Source organism: Schistocerca cancellata, chromosome 8, assembly GCF_023864275.1.
Source record: "Schistocerca cancellata isolate TAMUIC-IGC-003103 chromosome 8, iqSchCanc2.1, whole genome shotgun sequence".
Lineage (NCBI taxonomy): Eukaryota > Metazoa > Arthropoda > Insecta > Orthoptera > Acrididae > Schistocerca > Schistocerca cancellata.
Window position 1 is genome coordinate 450,716,958 of NC_064633.1, and position 21,113 is coordinate 450,738,070.

A 21,113-nucleotide genomic window follows, 5' to 3' on the forward strand; every position below is an offset into this window, starting at 1 on the left:
GCCTTTATGAACATAAGTTTATGCTATTTGGACTTAGGAATGCACCTAGCTCTTTTCAAAAATTCATTAATGAAGTACTGCAAGGATTAGATTTCTGTTTTGCCTGCGTAAATGACATACTGATGGCATCTAGATCAGAAGGAGAACACTTGCAGCATGTAACAGGTAGAAGGATTAATGTTGGCAAATCTATGTTTGGCACTCAGAAAATAAGCTCTTTGGGATACATCTGAAGTGACCGTGCACCACATTGTCAAACATACTTAAGAAACAAAGTGTTATGCTCCACAACATGACTGCCGACATGTTTATTCTTTGTTTATACAATTATTCCTTGTTTTCTCAGGCTATTGTGTGTCCTTGTACCTTACATTATTAAATGTTTCCAATAATATGAGCATATTTAAACACCAATTTTTTGGTGACCTCAACTTGATCTTTGTCATTAACTGACACTTTGTACAGTGTCGCTTCAAATGTCAAACATGAAACAACTGCAGCAATTATACCAAACACCTTCCTTATACTGCATCATAATTTTGCAATTCAGGACCTGCCAACAACTGTTGACATGCCTTTGAGCACACTAATTACCCAAGTGACATCAAAGAACCACAACTCAGGCTACTAAACACAGTCTTGTGGTTTGCACAAGCTGACAGCCGGCTTGCACTAACTCACATGGCTGCCAATAAAGCTAAGTACAGTTACGGTGTCACTGCGTTGAATGAAGATATGGCTACAGAAGTACAGGACATGTTGGATTCACTGCTGAGCACTGATTGCTAGTCATCCACTAAAAACACCTTAATCACCCTCCTGTCACAGTCCAAAACAAAATGTCTAGGAAAGTTACTTCATACTGAGGAGTTAGGTGGTGCACCCCTTCACAGTTACTGCATCACCTGTGGACTCGAGCAAGTAACACTGTCAGTGAAGACATTCTGTGGAATATCTGGCTGTCACACCTACCACCAGATGAGCAGAAGATAATGACAGTATACATCAGTGATATTGGCACACTTGCAAAAGCTGCAGACCGCATCACAGAGATGTACCCATCCACACGTGCAGCAGCTGTATGCCTACAGTCAGACAATACTCATGACTCACTACAAGCACAAATCACTGAACTAACTGTGCAAGTCACTGTTCTGCAAACAAAGCATTAGAGTCACCAGTCACAGTGTCACTGCTAACCAAGGAAATGCAGCAAATCATCTTCAGATTTGTAGGTACCATAGGTGGTTTGGTTCTGATGCATGGAAATGCAGTTCCCTGTGAGTGATATGAAATGTGCATGGTAGTCAGTAAGGACAGTGACTGGCTCTCCAAACAGCAGCCATCAACTACCACAGAGCACTACACAAAACTGCAATTTCTAGTGGACACAAGTGATGACATATCAGTGTACCCATCTTTTCATCTGCCTCTCTGCATCATGATGACTGTTGCCTCTTTGCCATCAATTTTCTACAGTCCAGATGTGACAGTGTCACTAAACTTAGGCCTCTGTCAGAAGTTTGAGTGGCAGATGATGTGCTCAATATCCTCAGAGCAGATTTTTTGTCAATTTAGAGAGTGCTGCTGGGCCTTTATCATTGTCACCTTCTCAACATTACCAGTAATTTAGCCAGCTATGGATACTTATGCTGTGTTGATGACACTGTTGTACAAATGATCACAGGTGATTTTCTGTATTTAGAACTCCTTAAGCAGTTGGTTAGTTGGTTGGTTGGTTGGTTGGTTTGGGGGAAGGAGACCAGACAGCGAGGTCATCGGTCTCATCGGATTAGGGAAGGACGGGGAAGGAAGTCAGCCGTGCCCTTTGAAAGGAACCATCCCGGCATTTGCCTGGAGTGATTTAGGGAAATCATGGAAAACCTAAATCAGAATGGGCGGATGCGGGATTGAACCGTCGTCCTCCCGAATGCGAGTCCAGTGTCGAACCACTGCGCCATCTTGCTTGGTCCTTAAGCAGTTCTCGGAGATTACACGGCATCTGCCCACATTAGCACTGGTACAGCATTCAATAATGCAATACATACTAACAATGCCAGATCTGCCGATTCAAACTTGACCTCATTGCCTAACACTGGAGAAACTGAAAGAAGCAAAGCAAGTGTTTTCTTCATGCTTGCTCAAGGAAGCTGTCACATGTCAATCAGTAGCTGGTAATAATTATCCAATCTCACACACTGAAGATTTTGCTTTTAACATCCACAGCAAACATGTCTTTTCACATTAGACTTAGTACATGCATTTTATCAAATACCTGTTGCTCCAGAAGATATACATTATGTGATCAAAAATATCTGGACACCTGTCTGAAAATGACTTACAAGTTCGTGGCGCCCTCCATCAGTAATGCTGGAATTCAGTATGGTGTTGGCCCATCCTTAGCCTTGATGACAGCTTCCACTCTCACAGGCATATGTTCAATCAGGTGCGGGAATGGCAGCCCATTCTTCATGGAGTCTTGCACTGAGGAGAGGTATCGATGTTGGTCGGTGAGGCCTGGCATGAAGTCGGCATTCCAAAACATCCCAAAGGTGTTCTATAGGATTCAGGTCAGGACTCTGTGCAGGCCTGTTCATTACAGGGATGTTATTGTCATGTAACCACTCCGCCACAGGCTGTGCATTATGAACAGGTGCTCGATCATGTTGAAAGATGCAATTGCCATCCCCAAATTGCTCTTCAACAGTGGGAAGCAAGAAGGTGCTTAAAACATCAATGCAGGCCTGTGCTGTGATAGTGCCATGCAAAACAACAAGGATGCAAGCCCCCTCCATGAAATACATGACCACACCATAATACCACTGCCTCCGAATTTTACTGTTGGCACTACACATGCTGGCAGATGACGTTCACTGGGCATTCGCCATACCCACACCATGCCATTGGATCACCAAATTGTGTACCTTGATTGGTCACTCCACACAACATTTTTCCACTGTTCAATCATCCAATGTTTATGCTCCTTACACCAAGCGAGGTGTTATTTGCCATTTACCGGCATGATGTGTGGCTTATGAGCAGCTGCTCAACCATGAAATCCAAGTTTTCTCACCTCCCACCTAACTGTCATGGTACTTGCACTGGATCCTGATGCAGTTTGGAATTCCTGTGTGATGGTCTGGATAGATGTCTGCCTATTACACATTATGACTCTCTTCAACTGTCGGCGGTCTCTGTCAGTCAACAGATGAGGTCGGCCAGTATGGTTTTGTGCTGTACGTGTCCGTTCCTATTTCCACTTCACTGCCACATCAGAAACAGAGGACCTAGGGATGTTTAGGAGTATGGAAATCTCATGTACAGATGTGTGACACAAGTGACACCCAATCACCTGACCACATTCGAAGTCCATCAGTTCCTCAGAGCGCCCCATTCTGCTCTTTCACAATATCTAATGACTACTGACATTGCTGATATGGAGTAGCTGGCAGTAGGTGGCATCACAATGCACCTAATATGAAAAACATATGTTTTTGGGGGTGTGCGGATACTTTTGATCACATAGTGTAGTTAAAAACCACTGTTGGAACTCAATTTGGTCACTTCGAATTTGCTAGGATGCCTTTTGGGCTATGGAATGCTGAACAACACTTTCAGTGCTTTATCAAACAACTTATGCATGCTTTCAACTTCTTTTGTATCTAGACTGATGATGTCTAGCCTTGAAATGGAAAACCAGGAACATTTATCCCAAATCTGTACTGGCCTCTGTTCATACGGATTATTTACAAATCCATTGGAATGCATGTTTGAAGCAGCAGAAGTCAAATTCTGGGGCTGCATCAGCTATACACCCAAGGAATATGGCCACCACAGGAGAAATCAGAAGCCATAACTAACTTCCCATTACCTGCAACAGTTCATGAGTTGCGACGAATCCTCATCATCACTAATGTCTATTACCATTTCATGTGCAACCATACACTCTTGGTCATTTCACTGAACAAACTCTTGTGAACTTCAAACTGACATGGAGTATTGAGGCTGAGAAAGTCTTTATCAAACTGAAGACCGCTATCACTGAGGCTGCATTATCACACCCTGTTCCACAAGCACTTCTCAGTCTAATGGTTGATGCGTCTGTAACTACAGTAGGTGCTGTACTTCAGAAACGAATAGATCAAGACAGAAGACCTGAGCATTCTTCAGCCAGAAGAGACACTGTTGCAGCAGAGCTAGTCAATGTGTGATCACAAGTTGTATGCAGTGTATGCTTCCATTAAGAGAGTCTGTCATATTTTCAGAGGTCAACAGTTTACGATGGTCACTGACCACCACATGCTATTGATGTATGCTTTCCATCAGAGACCAGACAAAGTATTGGCATGTCAAATGAACCTTTTGGACTACATGGGGCAATTCATGACTCACAGTCCACATTACGGAAGAGTTGAATATACCGGCAGATGCTCCCTCTCTCCCATGCAAAAGAAATTACATGCACAGCAATTCAACAATGAGCTACAAGATTTACTGGCAGCCTTTTGGTATACAGTTGCATCATGTCCTACCACTGTCAATCTTATTGTTGTACTGTGATGTTTCTACATCAAAGGCATGACCATTTGTGATAACTAACTTTTTACACCAGGCAATCACACAGTTGCATGATTTGTCTCAGCCAGGGGTCCGTGGTGTGACAAACCTGGTTAAGCGAGTTTTTGTCTGGCCAAATATAGACAAAGACAGCAAGGCACTTGTACACCAGTGTATGGGCTGTCAGTGAAATAAAATCACTCATCATGTCAGTGCACCTCTTGGCACATTCATCCCACCAAACCAATGAGTCAACTATACACACCTGGATATTGTTGAACCTTTACCACATTTTGAAGGGTACACTTACTGCCTAACTGGCATTGACTGCATCACTCATTTTTTCCGTGGTTGAAATCACCACTGAACCAATTGCAGCCACATTCTTTCACAGACAGATTTATCATTTTAGAGTACCCTTTTGTATAACCACTGATTAAGGCAGGCAATTTGAATCTTACCTGTTTAAAGTACTCGACATCTTATTAAGCATGAAACGTATCCACACTACAGTGTATCACTTGGCAGCAAATGGTTTAACTGAATGTCTGCACCAACAATTAAAAGTATCCCTTCAGTGCCTGAGTCACAGCTTTGGGAACACTGCCAATTGTCTTCCTGGTCCTCCATGTGTCCATCTAGGAAGATCTAAAAGCTGCTGCAGCAGATCTCACAGATGGTCAACCAATTCTACTGCCTAGTGAGTTCCTTGGCAACATTCCAAATGACTTTATAAGGGTATTAGACTTTATCCACAATCTGCATTCACAAATGTGGCAACTACATACTGTTACAATGAGAGACCAACAGCCCCACCACCATTTTATCTTCACTGACCTTTGGAAATGTGACAGTCTTTGTTTGACATGACACTGTGTGCAAGCCTCTACGGCCACTGTAGGATGGACTTCATGCAGTCCTCAGCTGGGATGAGACTATGTTTAAGATTGGTTTTTATTGGTAATCGAGCTACAGTCAATGTTGACTGCCTTAAACCAACTTTCTGCACTTCCTAAGCTGTTACAAACAGATCACATGGTGGATCTACCACAGAAATGACAGAATTGTCCGCCATTCCACTGTCCGTCATGAACAAGCCACAAGAGACATCGGACAACAAACCTGATGAGTCAAAAGCAGTCTTGTCCAGATTGTGTGACAACAGATTTTGCCATCATGTGTGCTTCAACAGAATATTTTGTTAGAACTTGTGAGGGGGGGGTGGGGGGGTGATGAAGTGATTGTGCACCACAATGTCCAAAGTGATGAAGACACAAAGCGTTTGCCCTTCACAGCATGACTACTGATGCATGTTTATTATTTGTATTATATAATTCTTCTTTGATTTTGCCTTTCAGTGTTTTTGTGGGCTGTCATGAGCCATTGTATATTATATTATGAAATGTTGTGAATAAAGTGAACATATTTAAAATGCAACACTTCATTAGGCCAGAAGGCATCAAACTAGGCTTTGATAAAATAACAAAAATGGTGTTTGGTTTAATTATATTTTGTACATAAATATGGAGTAAGCCCAACACTCTTCAATATGGGGGCAAGTCACTCAGTAAAGGCATTGTTTTGTGCTCCATAGGTTGACAGCACCATGAACCACTTAGTAAGTGACAGAATGTGATTGGAAACATCCTTCTATGGCTATGGCAAACAGTTAAAAAGACAAACTTCACTGCTGATTCAGTACACACCAATACATTGGAGAGTAAATAGTGATAGCTTCTGTCAGCTACTGCAAGTTCTGATACTAAAATGAAGAGGTGAATGAAGCTTTCAAAACACAAGATTTTGAATCAGAAAAATGCCTACCCTTATGAAGCTTGAAAAACAGTCCAGTGCATTAAGATATGTTTCTGGGATACTATAGTGCCCACCATACAGTCCTGACCTATAAAATAAAACCAGTGTGAACCCAAGTTTTTGTTGGATGAAAATGTTGCAAGGTGCTGCAAAAATAGATGTGCACAAAGCTACAAAGCTTTTTCCTTTATGAAATCAAATGCTGATTATGAAATGAACCAGGTACATTGAGGTTAATTGATACGATGGAGAGAAATAATGTCACTTGTGGTGTTGTCTTAGCAATGAAACAGTCTTCTTCATATTTTCTTTTCTTCTCTCTCTTTCTTCCTTTTTTTTTTTTTTTTAGAAAAAAGTCCTGTACTTTTTGACTTGTGTTTGTTCTTGTCAGAGTTCTCACTGGTGCGAGCACGCACTCACTCACACACTCACACACACACACACACACACACACACACAGTGAGCAGGGTTTACCTAACTGTAAAGCTCTTTTATGGATACAACAGCAATATTGTTGTTGCTCTTCGCAAGTATCAATGCATTAATAGAATATGGAGGGGTTCTCTTTTCACACTGGGGTGAAGAACATGGTCCGAAAGTTTGAATTAACTGGTGATTTTGGAATTGCTCCTGGGAGAGGCTGACTACCAACTGTGCCACAAATTGCCGTGTCTGAGAATACTAGCTGCAATGCACAATGTTAAGCAATGCACAAGCTGTATCATGACTGCTGAACATTTCATAGTCCGCCATTTGAAAAGTGCTGTGAGCAACTATGAAATGGTGGTTCCAGGCTGCTGTGGATGCAGGTGGTCATCACACTGCACAGTGCTTGTAACCTGGAATGGAAACATGGCACACAATTAACAAATATACTATTTCATGTGGAAATTAAAATGTTTCTTTCAATGGTTTATTTTGGTATTTGTCTTTCTGCATGTCCTTACAAATGTATCCACAAAATTTCATTGTCCTGCAATCACTTATTTTTCATGGGAACCCTTTCACATAGAGAAACCACCCTGTGAGACAGTATCTGTGAGATGATGTTCACGGACAGTAACATTATAGAAGTGGACTGTCCTGCTAAAAGTACTGACAAGAACCCAGTGGAACAACTTTGGGATGAGTTATAATGTTGACTTTGCCCCAGACCCCAGGGTCCAACATCAGTACCTTCTCTGTTCTCAGCTATAGAGTAAGAATGAGCTGCCATTCCTCCACAGACATTCAGATACCTCACTGAAAATGTCCGAAGCAGAGTACAAGTGGCCATAAAGGTGAAGGGTAGACACGTCCATATAATGTCCACTCATATTTATCAGGATATTTTTGATCAGTTAGTGTACTGTCTGCAGGCAGCTACTACAGATACTCTGCAGCAATGGAATATAATTTTAAAATCTCTGTCTACTACAAAAATCACACATAATAATAGAAATTCACAAATTGTATGTCATCTCTGTATCTGCCCTTAAATTTAATAAAGGTCAAAGTTATATTAAATGTTTTGGAAGATGATAAGTTTCAAATTTGTCATGTCATATCTTGGAATTCCTGAACTCACTGCAGTACTTCTTTATGTTCACATATATCTGGTCATATATATCCGGTCACTAGTGTAAAGTAATGGTAATGATTTTATTAACTCAAAAATGTAGTTATACACAGTACACATACTCAAAAATAGTCGCCAAAACTGTTGGTACAATTATCCCATTGCTACACTAGCCAGTCGATTCCATCCTTGAAGAAGCCAGTAGGCTGCTGTTTGATCCAGGCCTGGACCGAGTCACATACTTTGTCGTCTGTTGCGAATCGATGTCTGCGAATAGCTTGTTTTAGAGAGCCAAACAAAAGAAAGTCACACGGTGAAAGGTTTCCACCGAAACTACTACAATGTCGTCTTCACCACATTGGCCGTTGCAGGAGGATAACACGACTGGACAACATGCCTCAGTGTTTCGTCTTGATGGCTCATCTAAGGTTCTGTAAAGTGGCTTGATAATACTGGGGGCCCCCAGGGGCTCAGCATTCATTTGCTGAGTACGGGCTTGGCGACCCCGGGGTCCTGAGCTGGGGACTTGTCGGCGCCGCCAGTTTCCTGTCACCGTAACCCCCGGACATGCTTCAGCGACCACTGTATGGCACGGCGGTGGAATGTTGTGTGCTGCGGGGAATGGTAATCTTGGCTTGACTGCCTGGATTGCGAGGAAGGACAACCTCTATAAAAAACCCTCAGTCTTCCGGTGTGCTCCGCGCCTATGAGATGCATGGCTGTTGGGGTGGAACAGTTGCAAGCGGGCAACCTCTGGGGCACCTGCCGCACCCCAGTTGTATCAGGCTTACTCAGGCACGCGGGGCTCTGTCTGAGCGGACCTTTAGTTCCCTAGCTGCTCGTGGGACCGCAATGGACCCTTCGACCTCTACATTTCCCCCTACCAGTGGCTTAGGTGGGCCACTGGTAGGAAAACACACCCCATTGAAGAAGCGACTTCGTGCTGCGAGCCCTCCAGCGCCTGGTGTTGATCGAGATTTATCAGACTGTCGTAACAGAGCACATGCTGATAATCAGAATGTGTTTTTGATTATTAAACAGAAGGAGGGTAGCTTTGAGAGGGTTTCTCCCTTTTACATCCACAAGGGTCTTGAGGGGATTGCAGGAACACTTAAATCTGTGAAGCGACTTCGCAATGGGACTCTGTTAGTTGAGACTTCTAGTTCCCGTCAAGTCGCTTCTCTTAGGAAAGCAACCTGTCTCGGAGAGTACGCTATCGAGGCTGAGCTCCACTCCACTCTGAACTATAGTAAAGATGTTGTGACATGTAGGGACTTGGTGGATATCCCCACAGATGAGTTAAAATCTGAATGGGCTGATGACGGTATTGTTGACGTGCAGAATATTATGAAACGAGTCGATGGGAACCTAGTCAAATCCGACTCATTTATTCTCACATTCAGTTGCCCGAGACTCCCAGAGCATGTTAAAGCGAGGTTCTTACGTTTGCCAGTAAGGCCATATTTCCCCAACCCAATGCGCTGTTTTAAATGTCAGTGCTTTGGGCATACTACGTTGGGGTGCAATGGGATAGCCACTTGTGGTAAATGTGGTCAGCCTGCCCATGAAGGAGCCGATTGTTCATCGCCTGTGAAGTGCGTAAATTGCTCTGGGAGTCACCCTGTCTGGAGCCAGGTCTGCCCCATCTATCTCAAAGAACGGAAGATACAGGAGATTAAAACATCTAAGCGCATCCCCTATGGTGAGGCCAAGAAGCTCTTTAAGGCCATGCAACCTCCTGTGTTTACAACATCTTTCGCTTCCGCTCTGAAGAAACCGGTACAAATGGCCACTGTTGCTACGCAAACGGAGGTTGCTAGTGTTAGCACTAATACCTACGTTTGCCAGTGCACTTGTGCTGCTGCGGTTGTTTTGCAACCTGCGGCTCTCCCTGCAACGTCGAACAAGGCTGTAGTTGCTGACATTGGGGTACTTCCTGCCTCTCCCCCTATGGCGCCTTCTGCCCTGGCGAGTAAAGCTCCTCCTGTAGACAAGGCTTTGCATTCTAAGCCCTCCAAGACAAAGACGCCGAAGGTGAAGGTTTTGCCACCTGAGGAGACTAGTCAGGGTCGGTCCGATGACGAGGCCATCGTACTGTCTGACATCTCCCGTGGGCCGTCATCGGAGCTGATGGACATTGATGTCGACCGGGGGCGATCTTCTCGCCCCAGGAATAAATCTCCGGCGGGTACGGGCTCTCCTCTGAAGCACAGAGGAAGGTTGAAAGTTCAGCCACCCTAATCACTGGCTCCCATATTACAGTGGAACCTGAATGGGTTCAGGATGCATGTGGCCGAATTACAACTCCTTGTACGAGAGTGCCCTTTGTGCTTATGTCTCCAAGAGACACATTTTCGGGCCACTGATGCTCCTTCTTTACGGGGCTATACCGTATATCGGAAAGATGTTCTGACGGGGCAAAGGGTGGTGTTGCTGTTTTTGTCCGTGACATGCACCCCTCATCTGAGCTCCCTCTCGTTACCGACTTGCAAGCAGTTGCAGTTGACCTTCTTGTGGGTCGGAGGCTCACAGTCTGTTCAGTCTACTTACTACCTCAGGATGTGATAGACTCTGAGGCTCTCACAGACCTTATTAGCCAACTCCCCCGCCCATTTCTTCTGCTGGGGGACTTCAATGCTCATAATGTCTTATGGGGCTCTCCGACTACTTGCCACAGGGGTCGCCTTCTGGAAAGCCTCATGATGTCTGAAGAACTGTGCATCCTCAACTCTGGTGCTCCCACTCATTTCTGTACTGCTTCCGGGTCGTCATCGGCTATTGACCTTTCCTTTTGCTCTCCAGCACTCGCGGATTCTGCTCTGTGGGAGGTTGTTGCTGACCTCTATTCTAGTGACCACTTCCCCCTTTGGATTCGCCTCCTGGATGAGGCTGTGGCATTATCAGTGCCGCCTCGGTGGCACCTCTGCGGAGCTGACTGGACGCTTTTCAGCCAACTGGCTGTTTTGGAACACCGTGCCAGCGTCCACGAATGGGTAGACCATGTTACAGCCGTGATCTCCCATGCTGCTGAATTGTCCATTCCACGGTCATCCGGTAATCCCAAGAGGCGTCCTGTCCCCTGGTGGACCACTGAGTGCCGCTCCGCCATCCGAGCCCGCCGTGCAGCTCTGCGCTGCTTCAAGTGCCGTCCCTCCGCTGACAATCTTGCGGCCTTTCGGGTGGCAAGGGTCAAAGCGCAGCGAGTGATTAAAGAGAGCAAACGACGGTCATGGCAATTGTTCTTGAACTCCATCTCCCGCTCCACTAATTCTACGAAAGTATGGGAAGCCATCAGGAGGATTTCCGGGAAACGCAGCCAACTACCTGTCACAGCATTGCTGCATCGGGGTGTCTCCTCACGGCACCGAGAGACATTGCCCAGACACTGGCCATGCATTTTGCAGAATCTACCGCCACTATTAACTGTGATCCAGATTTCTGCCGCTACCGAACTGCCATCGAGAGGGGTCACTTGGACTTCCGGTCTCCAAATTCTGAACCCTACAACTGCCCCTTCACAATGTGGGAACTGGATTCGGCGCTGTCTGTGGCTCATGATACTGCACCTGGTCATGATCAAATCCGGTACAGCATGCTGCAGCACTTGTTGCTGCCATCCAAGGAAGTACTCCTGAGTTGTTTTAATATGATATGGTTATCCGGCACATACCCTGACTCATGGAGGGAGGCGGTTTTGATTCCTCTCCTCAAACCGGGGACGGACCGAACGCATCCCAGCAGTTATCGAAGTATTGCTTTGACGAGCTGTGTCGGGAAGACGTTGGAATGCATGGTCAACCGTCGCCTGGTTTGGCTGCTCGAGACCAGGCAGCTCCTTAGCCCCTCTTAGTGTGGCTTTCGGCGATGTCGTTCCACTATCGACAACTTGACCCTGCTTGAGGCGGCCATCCAGCAGGCCTTCCTACGTAACCAGCATTGTCTTGGTGTCTTCTTTGACATTCATAAGGCGTATGACACTGCTTGGCGCCACCATATCCTCAATCAACTCCATGAGTGGGGCTTTCGTGGCCGTCTCTCCATCTTCATTCAGTCCTTTCTTTCCCACCGCCTCTTTCGTTATAGGGTTGGTAACGTGCTATCTGATTTGTATGTGCAGGAGAATGGTGTTCCTCAGGGAAGCGTTTTAAGTGTCACCCTCTTTGCCGTCGCCATTAACAGTATCACGTCCACTATCCGGAGTCCTGTCCAATGCTCCTTGTTTGTGGACGATTTTGCTGTTTTGTGTTCTTCCTCCAATCTTGTCACTGCTAGTCGGCAGTTGCAGCTTACGATACAGCGATTAGAGGCATGGACTGCGAAGACGGGTTTTACCTTTTCTACAGACAAATGTGTGTGTGTTCGTTTTAATCGTTCTCGACGTCTTTTTACCTCCCCTGAATTGCGTCTGAGGGACACTATTCTTCCTTTTAGCGACACTGTGTGGTTCCTGGGCCTCACTTTTGATTCCAAGTTGTCGTGGTTGCCTCACCTTAAAGACCTCAAGGTGCGGGCCCTGAAGGCACTGAATATTTTGAAGTGTCTGAGCCATCGGTCCTGGGGAGCAGATCGGGCGTGTCTGCTGCAGTTCTATAGGGCTTTCATCCGATCGCGTCTTGACTATGGTTGCACCGTGTATGGGTCGGCAAGGCCTTCGTATCTGAAGATTCTTGATGCAGTACACCATGAGGGTATCAGGCTGGCCACTGGTGCCTTCCGTACCAGTCCCATCCCCAGCCTGTGTGCTGAGGCAGGGGAACCGCCGCTCGCCATCTGGCGGAAACTCCTCATGGTGCGACGGGTGTGTCAATTCGTTGCCTGTCCTACCTCCCCTGCGTACCCTACCATTGCCCGACCGCCTATGGAACGTCTCTTTTCCAGTCGTCCCAGGGCAACGAGACCGTTTGGGATTCGTGCCAAGCATTTGCTTGAGTCCCTTGGTGTGGAAAGTGTGGCCCCCCAACGACAAGGTTTTACTCGCCTGCCTCCCTGGTTGCTCCAGAGGCCCAGCGTCCTTTTAGACTTGTTGAAGTACCGGAGGAGTTGCACTCCTGCGTTTATTTTTATCTCCTTATTTTCTGATATTTTAAACCAGCATCCCGACCATTTACCAGTATTTACTGATGGCTCTAAACAGGGGGACTCTGTTGGTTGTGCTGTTGTTTTCCCTGATCGAGTCGTCAAGTTACGGCTTCCTGCAACGTTTACCATTTTTGATGCCGAATTGTTTGCGACCTTGCGGGCATTGGAGCAGATGAGGTGTGTTCCCAGTCTTAAGTTCCTCATTTGTTCTGACTCCCTGAGTGCCCTTCAGACCATGCACCACTTGTACCCAGCGGATACGGTCGTCCAGAACATCCATGATGCCCTCCTCCACCTGCAACGGCAGGGGAAAGAGGTGTCCTTCTGCTGGGTGCTGGGGCACGTGGGTATTAGGGGAAACGAACTGGCGGATGTGGCTGCCAAAGATGCATGTTCCCTCCCTCATGTTGTTGAATGTGCCGTCCCCCTCCATGCTGTTACCTCCCTCCTGCGTTTTCGTGTTATGCGTCAGTGGAAAGAGGAGTGGCTGGCAGTCGGTGACAATAAGCTGCGTCTGGTCAAGGCTACCACGTGGCCATGGCGTACGTCCTACCAGTCATGCAGGCGGGATGAGGTTCTCCTCACTCGCCTCCGCATCGGGCACAGTCCCTTAATGCATGGTTTTTTACTCCGGCGGGAGGACCCCCCAATCTGCAGTTCTTGTGGCGTCCAGATTACTGTCCGCCACATTTTACTTGAATGTCTTTTATTCTCTGACCAGAGGCGGTGGCTTCTTTGCCACCGGATTTGCCCTGTATTTTACAAGATGACGCAACGACTGTAGTTAAGGTCTTACGGTTTTGTGTCCTGTCCAATTTGTTGCCTCGGATTTTAGGGAGAGGGTTATAATGTGCTGCTGGGTGACTGGCTCACCCAGGTTTTAGGTAAGAGGTCAGCCAGTCACGATTACCTCCTTGTTTCCCTTCGGTTTCTGTTATCTTTTCCTTGTGTTTCCTTTCCATTTTAGTGTGTTCCTTCTCCTCTTGTTTTGCCTCTGTATGTGAGGATTTGGAACTGTGTCAGGTCTGTGTCTTTTAGCCGTTCTCCTTGTTCGCTGTTTGTCTTAGTCCCTTCACTGCCTGTGTTCCTGTTTTTATGTGTTTGGGCGCTGATGACCACGCTGTTTAGCGCCCGTAAACTTCAAACACACACACACACACACACACACACACACACACACACACACACACACACAATAATACTGGGCATTGATGGTGGTTCCCCGTTCCAGGAACTTGACAAGCAGATGGCCCTTGTGATAAAAAAAGGACATCATGACCTTACCAGAACTGATATGCACGGCCTTTGATTTCTTTGGAGGTGGTGAAGTCGAATGTTTCCACTGCTTGCTCTGATGCTTGCTTTCTGGTTCAAAATGGTGACACCATGTTTCATCACCTGTGACAACACATGGCAGAAAGCCATATTCCTCATCATGATAACATTGCAGGTGACTCAAAGACAGCATCATTTAATATTGCGCTGTTCGATTGTCAGTTGGTGGGGAACCCACTGCACACAGATTTTTTGAAAGTTCAGGTGTTGATGCATTATGGTGTGGGTGGTGCCCACGCTAATACCCAGTAATTGATGGACCTCATCCACGGTGATTCTGCGGTTGTCCAAGACTAAAGCATTCACTTCCGCACCCATTTGCAGTGTGATAACACAATGAGCCTCCTCAGGGCGTGCATCTTCTTCCAGTGAATCACGCCCCACAAGGAATCATGCGCCATTCCACAACACTTGAACAATCCAGACTGTAAACAGTACACAGCCTTCATTTGTCGATACATTTCACAGCCGCCAACTCCCTCCGCTGCCAAAAATTGAATCACTCCTTGTTCTTCCTGCTTACTTGCCTGCATGTTTGGTAGTGGACAATAACTTGTGTGACCACCTTCTCTTTGGTATAAAACCACACTGGCGCTATGCAACATCAAACTTTGTGCACACGTCAGTCTCTCTACCAACACATTGCGCCACCATACCCGCAGTTACGTGGTGCCACCTTACTTGTAAGGCAAAGGTACACACACTGACCAGGCTTCATTTGAATAAACCTCATATTGCCAAATTATCTAGCTATCTAATGTATATTTTCAAAGATGAATATCTTATTAGTCAATTGCCTTGTCGCAGTAGTAACCCCAGTTCCCGTTAGACCACTGAAGTTGGATGGGTGATCATTCGGGTCTGCCAAGTGCTGTTGGCAAGTGGGGTGCTTGCAGTCCTTGTGAGCATATTGAGGAGCTACTTGACTGAGAAGTAGCAACGCCAGTCACAAAAAGTGACAATGGTTCAGAGAATGGGTTGTTGACCTCATGTCCCTCCATATCTGTGTCCACTGATGTCTATCAGCTGAGGATGACATGGTGGTCGGTGAGTACTGCTGGGTCTTTTGAGGCCTGTTCGAATGGAGTTCAGTTCAGTTCAATTCATATCTTACTGCATTTATTATTTACATAGGCTTACAATAAAAGTGAAGCATCCAGGAGACATGGTTGGATGTTAATATAACTTCACTGATGTACACACCATCAGTGGTTACATAAATAATTAGAGTTGTAATTCTCTGTGACAGGCAGGATGGCCACAAGAGTGTATTATTGTTGTTTGTGTTTAGCATTGTTACCTGGCCTGTTAGGGTATATAAGGGGCATGAACAGTGTCAGCAGTTGAGTAGTCATTGCAAAGGAGACGGAGATGCCACATACATGTGTGAGGCAGCATTACTAGCACCTGGCAGAGTTTGAAAGGGGCTTCGTTATGAGTCTCCATTTGGTCAGAAGGTTGAAGTGTGCAATATTCAGATTTGACAGGCAATTGTATGTGACCGTGGCCAGCTGTTGGGGTGCAGGGGCACGTGAGGCCAGTCAACCACATCTGACTACCACATGGGAGGTTTGCCATATTGAGGAACTAGCAGATTGTGATCCCCCAGTTTACATGTGTGCCTGCCATCTGAGAACAAGTAATAGACTCCCTTCAACATTTTGTGTCATCATGCACCACTGGTCGGAGACCAGCAGCCAAACTAGTGCATTTCTGCCACATGCGTAGACTGCCATTAACAATATACCAGAAATGGCTGTGCTTGGAGGTGTGTCATGGAACGCTGATGAATGGGATCGCTTTTTATTTGGCGACAAATCATGGTTCTACACTGCCATAGATGACCGTCATAAGTGAGAATGGCGATGGCCTGAGGAAAGGTCCTGTTCATCCAACATTTTGGAGACTCAGCTGTGTTAGCTCCTGTGTTACGGTGCAGGGAACCAACAGGTTTGACTTTAGGTCATGGATAGTATGAATGAGGGGACTGATGACACAACAGTATGTCATGGGCATATTCATCCTCACGCATTATCCCTTGTGTGAGATTATCTTGGTGCCATTTTTCAACAGAACAATGCATGTTTGCACTTCCAACATGTCACTAAGAACTTTCTGCAACATGATGAAGTTCTCCTGTGGCCAGCAAAATCCCCAAGTCTGCCTCCAATAGAATGTGTGGGGTATCAGCTCAGATGTCTACTTCATTCAAGTGCTGGTATCCAGGACATCAAGGGCCAGTTACAGCAGTTGTGGGCCAGTTTGCCTCAGGGGCCGATACAGAGACTTTTTGTCACTCTTTCCAACCAAATCAGTGCATGCATACATGCCATATTGGTGAAAAGTCATAGTGATAAATGGGCCCATACTACCAAGTTCTTCATAAATTTGATTCAAATTTGTAATCGCTGAAATAACATTAGATACATACTCTCTCAACCCATGATGTTTCATTTAGTTTCATCTTTACTGTTCTGGGTATTTCACTTTTTTTTTGTTAGGCAGTAGAGAAATGGCTTCTTTTGTCAATACTAAACAAGTACGAACGTCAAAGTTTGTATCTGATGAAAAAAAAAAGATGTAAAATTCTGTTGATTCAGATATGGTATGGATCTATGCAATCATCTCAAAGAGCCAGAATTAGGGTTTTTCTTGAAAAAGCTGAAAATTTTGCATCAATATAAGTTTCCTACTTGAGAAGCCATAGTCGCAATGGTGTTTTGCAATGGAAGTGGCAAGACAGAGGGAGCAGACAACTCAGAGTTTCTACTGGCATGCTGCTGGCAAGAGTAGTCAAGCCCACTGGCTGCTAAATGGCAACTACTTTAACCTTTTCCACTTGATTTTTTTCACTCATAATGCCACTGCACTTGTGATATTTGCACTGAAAATAACCTCTGTTACATGTAATGAAATATGCTGAGGCTATCTAATAACTACACAGTAAAACAAATTACACACACATTATAACAAAGAACATGTCATTTTTGTCTTTCATTTCATGTGTATCATCATTTAGGTCCTACATTTCTTCAAAATGTGGTACATTTCAAAGCTTTCACCAGGATGGAGTCCTGGTTTTCTGGAATGTGTTGCAATAGTAAACAGTTTCCATTCTACCACTTTTCATCTCCCTGTTATGCAAACAGCACAATCCTTACTGTCACTCTTTTCACTGGAGTAAATGAATTGTGGTTGCTTTGATAGTCTCTCCTGATCATCAATAGTAGATAGTCCTTCTGTCTTTCTTCCATTTGTGTTCTGTGCTAGTTCAAACACAGCTTTCAGAAGTGACACTGTATTTCTTGTGGCTCAACTTGGGTTTCTTGATGGAAGTAGCATCCAGATTGTACAACTATGCTGTCTCCAGCAGCCAGAATAACATCTTATACTACCAATTCATTGATTTCCTGGTTAAGCTGTAGGATACACAATTCTGGTCAGATATATCCACTCCATCCGTGTTTTTATTACAGTCACAAATGACTTCAGGCTTTAGGAATCTCGTTATTTTTGGCCCCTCTTGTCATTGGCAATGTGTACATTTTGCACCAAGTACTTAGAGTGACAACGTTGTGTTTATCTTCCTCTGCCAATGACATTACTTTCTCATCTTTCCTGTACGCAGCAACTTCATGCTGTTTCAATTTCAATTTCTTGGTCAATTCAACTGGTAGTCCTTTCCTGTTCTGTTGACTTGTTATGTAAGCAGCTGCACAGTGAAATCATACCCAGTGTAAAATCTGTCCGCATAGAGATGGTAACAACTCACATTACCAGTAGCATTTGTAAGTTTGTCACACAAACATATAACTATTCTACTTGCACATGGGGTTCATGGTGTTGGCAATGCCCGTGTAGTAGTCACTCTAAAGTATGGAACAAATCCCACTGCATATGCTGTTCGACTCCCAGCCAAATCCTAAATGATCATGCCCAACTTCGTTAGCTTGTTCGGATTGTTTAACATTTGAAAATGACACATCCCTTGAACCAAACAGTGCCCTCATCAATGGTTGTGTGCCTACTAGGAATGTAGAATTCTCTGAACTTGTTGTCAAAGAACTGCACTATCATTTCATCGTAGATCCCCCTTATGAAAGCTCCAGTTGGACAATGTCCTGCAATTGGGCCAGCATGGAACATCCAAGAAATATAAAAAAATATCTTTCAGGACAGAATACTTTTTTATAAAATCGGCACTTTTGTGTCCATTCTTCAATGAAGTACTTCTGACTAATGGGCGTAGGATTCAAGGCCTTATTCAGAATTATGCTTTAGAACACTTTCATTTCGTCACAAGTAACACCCTCCCAATCTTTGCTTCAGTGATTAATTTTTTTCTCTTTTTTTTTTTAAGCTTCAGCATACTCATTTCTATTTTTTGTTATACCAGTTATCAGTTCATGCGTAAAAAACAACATAAAAATATCTAGTACCGTATCTCATTAGGATGCTGAGGAGACGTTTGAATCCATTCTACACCAGTGAAATTGGTTTTTGCGAAGGCTGGATTATTTCCGCATTTTCGCCATCCATCAAAAGTAGGCTCGTTGTCAATGTCAGCACTACTTGTAGACTCTGTGTGTTCATCTCTATAAATTTATGTATTTTCATTTTCACTGTCCCTCTTTTACGATCTATAATTACTGTTGTCATCGCTCAAATCATATTTTTCGCCCAATACCTCCAACGTTGCTTTAGGATTACCGGTATCACATAAATTCGGCATTTTTGTTTTTATGATTCCGAACGCCACCTTCGGGGTGAACTAGAAACGTGAAAATAAAACAATAGCGGGATGCGTTCGACAAACGCGTTTCCTCATAGTTAGATTGTTTCCTCATAGTTAGATTGCTTGCCGACAGATGTCAGAACACTACAGTACAATACAGCGGAGAGAGCCCCGACATGTTAAGTTAACGAAATGAAGTCCGAAGGCCCAACAAGCGAGTCCAGTGCGATATTTACGCGGTCGGGGCTGCCCCGTCAGTCGAGCTCTAAAGGGTTAAATCGGACAAGATAGTAGCCGACAGGAAGATAAAAGGGTCTTAGCACCAGGGAAAGGTAGACGTTATGAAAACTTTTCTCACGATACCCCAACCCGAACCTCCACATGATTCCTCCTGATACAACTCCACGTCATTCCTATTTTAATGCCCTCCAATCCTTTCCCTCCTTCTTCCCCTTTTCTTGTTTCCACCATCATTTCTTCCGCCCGCCACACCGCTGGCAGCAGTACTCACTGCAGGACATTGAAGTAGGCGATTAGGTCGTCTGCGGGGCAGCTCTGCCAGTCCTGCTTGTAGCCCATGAGCAGCACGTTGGGCCGGAGCTTGCCGATGCCGGCGCTCTGCATGAGTGCCCGAGCTCCCTGTTCGAAGGGCAGGCCATCCACGACGGCATAGAACGCCTTCGTGCGCCGCGCACGCAGCGCCGCAGATCCTGCGCGTAGCCGCCTCTCCCTCGCACGGTGCGTCAGCTGCGTCTGTCGACAGAACAGCTGCCTGCTTCAGCGGTGCCGTCGTATTGAACTATCCAACACTGTTACTGAATTGTACTTATTAACACTCGAAAATGTTGTAATATAGTTAGTTACTTTATATTTTAAAATTTCGAGAAAAAACGGTTATTGTTTTTAATGAAGTGTTCTACCAGATTCTATAAATGATTTTAATTTTCCAGTTAAATTTAGCCCAAAAATTTAAGTCTTACAAGGAGACGGCACGACCGTGGGGTCGGGGATTTGTCCACAATTTTGTGTGGTGAAAGAGGACCCCTAACACCTCATGTGGTTAAAATATTAGGACGCACTACTCGGAAAATCCCGAGAAAAATCGGTCCGAAGTTTCTTAGGTGCCTTATGAGCATGAAATGTTAGTCCATTGTCGTGCCGCCGTCTGGCCTACATGGTTAGCGCTCAGACCCTTACGCCAGAGGTCTCGGGTTCGATGCCTCCTCTGGCACTTTTTTTTTCCTTCTGTTGCTTGCATAATTGCACCGCATTGTTACAGGAGAATGGTGAAATTAATTCCCGGGAAGAGTGTATAAAAATTCATTCTATAATTCACCATCAATTATCGTCACCAATATACCGAGACATGATTTAATATGCCTGGTTTGCCTCAAATTTGTCAGAAACTCGAAACATTTTCGTAAATGTTAATGGGGCATGTTTTTGCACAGATTTATTGCAAACGCCCTGTGACTGTAAAAAAATCCGCTTGTTGCGCAAGATGTCGCAAAAATTATTGCTTTGATTGTTTTTACGATAATTACCACTGCAGTTCTTGTTTATAATTATTATATATATAAAAATTGAATGTTTCCCAATCAACTTTGTTATTCTGATTAAACAGGCAGTGTTTCTCCTCATGTACTTTACAATGAAAAATGGAAAACCCACCGCCATGAATTGTGTTGTTGGACAAAAAGAAAATAATTTTTATTCAATAATGTAACCAATTTGTTAAAGATAATGTAGGTTTGGGAAACTTTCTGAATAATTGGTGGAATAACCAAAGAAAATGAAACAAGAAAAATAAGTGCCAGAGGAGGAATCGAACACTAGATCTCTGGCGTACGAGGCCGAACTGCGTCTTGGCAGTGTACTAACATTTTATACTTATAACGCACCTAAGAAACTTTGGATCGATTCTTCCCGGGATTTTCCGGGTAGTGCGTCCTAATATTTTAACCACGTGAGGTGTTAGGGGTCCTCTTTCATCACACAAAATTACGGACAAATCCCCGACCCCACGGTCGTGCC

General features: G+C 44.8%; 1 protein-coding gene across 1 annotated transcript in view; it reads right to left on the reverse strand.

The window, feature by feature from the left end:
- LOC126094612 (bumetanide-sensitive sodium-(potassium)-chloride cotransporter) overlaps positions 1-21,113 on the reverse strand; it is a 355,958-nt gene that overhangs the window by 31,262 nt on the left and 303,583 nt on the right. The window contains exon 13 of the mRNA XM_049909090.1: positions 19,591-19,832. Within this exon, the coding sequence (XP_049765047.1) occupies positions 19,591-19,832 (242 nt within the window). The remainder of the gene's footprint in view (positions 1-19,590; positions 19,833-21,113) is intronic.